The sequence below is a fragment of the Poecilia latipinna genome, unplaced genomic scaffold, assembly GCF_001443285.1.
Source record: "Poecilia latipinna isolate Pla-1442-1.1 unplaced genomic scaffold, P_latipinna-1.0 Scaffold2080, whole genome shotgun sequence".
NCBI lineage: Eukaryota > Metazoa > Chordata > Actinopteri > Cyprinodontiformes > Poeciliidae > Poecilia > Poecilia latipinna.
In genome coordinates, this window is record NW_015114696.1 from 78794 (window position 1) to 82959 (window position 4166).

The 4166-nt window shown below is 50.1% G+C and overlaps 1 protein-coding gene across 2 annotated transcripts in view; it reads right to left on the bottom strand.

Annotated features, from left to right (window-relative positions):
* Window positions 1-637: 637 nt before the first annotated feature.
* gcm2 (glial cells missing transcription factor 2) overlaps window positions 638-4166 on the bottom strand; it is a 16729-nt gene continuing 13200 nt past the window's right edge. For both annotated transcript variants that reach the window (XM_015016929.1, XM_015016930.1), the window contains 3 exons: window positions 3604-3857; window positions 3072-3312; window positions 638-2178 (listed from right to left, as the gene is read on the bottom strand). In XM_015016929.1, the coding sequence (XP_014872415.1) occupies window positions 1873-2178; window positions 3072-3312; window positions 3604-3857 (801 nt within the window). In that variant the 3' untranslated portion in view covers window positions 638-1872. The remainder of the gene's footprint in view (window positions 2179-3071; window positions 3313-3603; window positions 3858-4166) is intronic.

Below are 4166 nucleotides of genomic sequence, written 5' to 3' on the forward strand. Positions count from 1 at the left end.
TTCTGGGACTGGTCTGAATCTGGTGTGGTTTTTCTTCAGAACCTTCCTGATGTTTTCACTCATCTTCGTTTATAGCTAAACTCCAAACTTCAGGTTCTGCTGCTAAAAGCAGGTCAGAACCAAAAGTAATAGTTTGGTTCTGAATGGATCTAAAAGGATCCAGAAGAACTAGGCCTGAAGATGTTACAGAACCAGAACCAGAACTGTTCTGCTTCACCTTTGATAGAAACCCAAAGAGCTTTTGTTTCGGTCCCGATCCGCTCCGGTTCCTGAACTTTGGGCCCGGCTGGTTCTGTCGAACCGCATGAGGTGGGCTGAGGAAGAGGAGGACGAGGAAGAGCGGCCGAGTTTAGAGGTTCAGTCTGAGGACAGAAACGGTTCTGTTCCCACACGTTTCTGTCAAAACAACATTATTACTCACCCCGACCGGAACCGGCCCGTGTCCAAACACCGCTGCTTTGATCACCGCTGCAGGCTGCTCAACCTGAGGCGCCGGGCCTGGCCGGGTCCGGCAAAGCCGGTCGGGCCAACCAGAACAGGAAGCAGGAAACATTTCAGAACAGAACCTTTAATGTTCCTGTGAGGTTTGGTAGAACCCGGCTGGTGCTGCTGAAGGAAAGTAAGTCCAACCCAAAAATGTCAGAACCTCTTTATTCTTCATCAGCTGAAATGTGGGACAGACCATCAGAACCAAAACCGGTCCTCTTAAACTCAACTGGGTCACCTGGTTCTGGGTTGGTTTTATGCTCAACAGAACAAAACTGCTGGTTCTGCAGAACTCTGAGTCCAGTTCCACCAACCAGAACCTGGCCAGAACCTGGCCAGAACCAGGCAGGCCAACAGATGGTTTCCTGCTGGTTCTGTGGACCGACAGCCCGACCAGAACATTTCTTCAGGAGACGAGCCGTTAGCTTCACATCACACAGTTTGAAGCTAAAAATGTATTATCAGACTAAATATTCAGAGTTTAAACTTAGTAAGAGTTTGGAGTTCAGCTAAAAACTAAATGTTTAGTTTTTTAGCTTGAGGCTAACTATTTAGCTAGCATGTCTAACTCCAAACTAAACATTTAGCCTGGAGCTAAATATTTATTGAACAAGCTAACTATTTACTTTGAGGCTAAATATATGCAGTTCAGCTTAATGTCTGTTTAGGTAAGATGCATATTTAGCTGAATATTAGATTTAGCTTGGAGATAAAAGTTCAGTTTCCAAAACTAAACATTTAGCTTCAAACTGTGACATTTATAAGTGGATGACAGGGTGAAAATGTGACTGGATGATGAAGATCCAGTTGGCTGAATAAAACCAATTACAGACGTCTGGCTGGATAACGGCTGCAACACGCAGGCGGAACCAGACCCTTCCGGGTTCTTCCAGAACCACAAAACGTTCTCTGCTGTTGTTCAGGAACCCAGCAGGCGTAGCAGCGCCACCCAGAGGACAGCAGCTGATGGGTGGAGCTGCCTCAGACCAAGGGGTCAGAACCCGGTCGGGGTCCTGTCACAACCTGGTCAGAACCGGTTCAGGGTCCGTGTTGGACATCTTGTTTGGATCAGTGACAGAACCGGGACTATAAGCAGATAATTCATAGAAAACAACAATTACTGCACATTTAATAAGATCTGATGCCTTCAGAACCGACTCGAGCAGAACTGCAGAATCGTCTACAGGACCGAAGCCGGCTCCTGGAGGTCCTGTAGACGGATTGGACCGGTCCGGAGAGAACCTCCAGAACAATAACAAGGTTCATCTGATGGCTCTGATTTGTCCTCTGAAGGTTTGGTGATTCGGGTCAGAACCTGAACCCTTCGTCCATCTGGAAGTCTGGTTCATCAGTTTCAGTTGCCATGGCGGCATAGTCAGTGCTGAGTCAGTAGTCGTCATAGCGATAGGCGTTGGGGTAGGCGTAGTGGTAGTCGTAGGCGTCCAGCCGCTCTGTCTTGGTCTGCAGAGGTTCTGGAGGAAACGACAGAGACTTGATGACTCCGCCGGACTCCTCGGTCACCTTGACCTCGGTGGAGTATGAGGACGGAGACGCGTCTTCCAGCAGGGACGAGCAGCCGGGAAGACCGGCGGCTTTGGCAGGCTGGTAGGACGGCAGGCCAGCCGATGGTTTGGGACAGGACTGGTAGGGAGGCAGTGCCCCCGGAGGCTTGGGACAGGGCTGGTAGGACACCTGGAGAGGACAAGGAGACAAGCACCCTCATCATCACTGTCACCACAAACATCGCGCTTTCTCTCTCACACACATTCAGTGTACACTGATAACAGACATCCATTTACTGCTAACACTGAGGCTGCGCTAGGACACGTCCAACCGGCTTCAGGACACTCTGGGTTAGGACACGTCCAACCGGCTTCAGGACACTCTGGGTTAGGACACGTCCAACCGGCTTCAGGACACTCTGGGTTAGGACTTTAATGTGACCCTGAGAGAACTGACAAGCTTCAAAGAACCAGAACTATCTGAACCAAAGAAGTCCAGCGGCGGTTAGGAGACCCTGCAGGAAGGTCCTCTACCTTTAAGACGAGGCTTCAGCCATCCTTCATGGCACAGGTGGACTGACAGAGTCCTGATGTCCTCGTCTCCATGGTGGACCGAGCCACCAGAGGAGCCACCTCAGAACCACTGCAGCATTCTACCCTGAGGAGAACTTTGTTTGGAAGTACCTCCAGTCTGCTGTGCGCTTTCTGAGCCTGGTTTTGGTTCTCCTGGAGTGTTTCCTTTCTCTGGAGGAAGGACTGCTCCAAAAACTAGGACCGGATCCAAACAGCAGGACCTACTTACGTTAAAAAACTGATATGCATCAAAAGAAATGTTGCTACATTTCAGGTCAGACTGGAACGGACCAGATCAGATCAGTAGGGTCACACTGAACTGGGCCGGATCAGTCTGTTCAAACCGGACCGGACTGTGTCATTGATCTGTGTGTTTTTGTCTTCTTGTCTAACCGGGTTTGTTCTGTATTTCTGCCTAACTGGGTTGGACCTGCTTGTCCAAGTCTCCGGTGTTCTGAAAGGGACGATGTAGACAAATGGAGGATGGTTCTTTCTCTGACCCCAGCTCACCTTGGTTGTTGTGGTGATGATGGTCTGCAGACCAGCGGGTGACCCTGGGGCGTTGCTAGAGTAACGGCAGGGGTACTCTGCGCTGTAGTAGTGGTGGTTATCGGCGTAGGGGGCGGAGCTCTTCAGGAGCTCCTTCCAGGCCGGCGGCGCCTTCGTCTGCGGGTCGAAGGAGGATGAGGAAGATGAGAGCGGAGCCGAGGAAGATGAAGGCGCTGAAGAGGAGCCCAGGACCGGCGTTACCCTGGAAACAAACCCGGATCTGGGTCACACACACGGAACCAGCAAAGACCCTATCTCTCTGGTTCTGCTTCTGGTTCTGAACTAAACTGGGCCAGAACTCTGGCCCAGTTTGACCAGAGTTCTGGTCAAACTGGGCCGCACCAGCAGAACCTGGTTCTGGTTCTGGATCTGAATTAAATCTCCAGTTTTCTGCTTGGTTCTGTTTCCATGGTGATACTCAAGTGTAAAGTGGTTCTGAGTGAAGTCTGAACCAGAACCAGAACTTGGTCTGGGCTGGATGTGTGAAGCTGACCTGGGGTCGCAGAGGTCAGAAGTCACAGGATACGAAGGTGAGGCCAGGTATCCCTGAAAGTCATAGCCGGGTCGGCCCATGTACAGTCTTGGGTTGGCTGGTTTCTGGAGGGTGGGCGGGGCCTCTCCCAGTGCATTGTGGGGGTTGTAGTAGGGCTCGCTGCTCTGGAATTGTGGGTAATGCTGCGGGAAGTTCGGCTCAATGAAGGAAATCCTTTCTGCTGGTTCCACACAGAGGAGGGCGGGGCCTAAAGCCTGAGAGGGTAAACAACAAAGTCATCATCATCATCATCATCATCATCATCATCATCATCATCATCATCAGCACATCATCATCATCATCATCAGCTCATCATCACCATCACCATCATCATCATCATCATCATCATCATCATCATCATCATCATCATCATCATCATCATCATCATCATCAGCTCATCATCACCATCACCATCATCATCATCATCATCATCATCATCATCATCATCATCATCAGCACATCATCATCATCATCATCAGCTCATCATCACCATCACCATCATCATCATCATCATCATCATCATC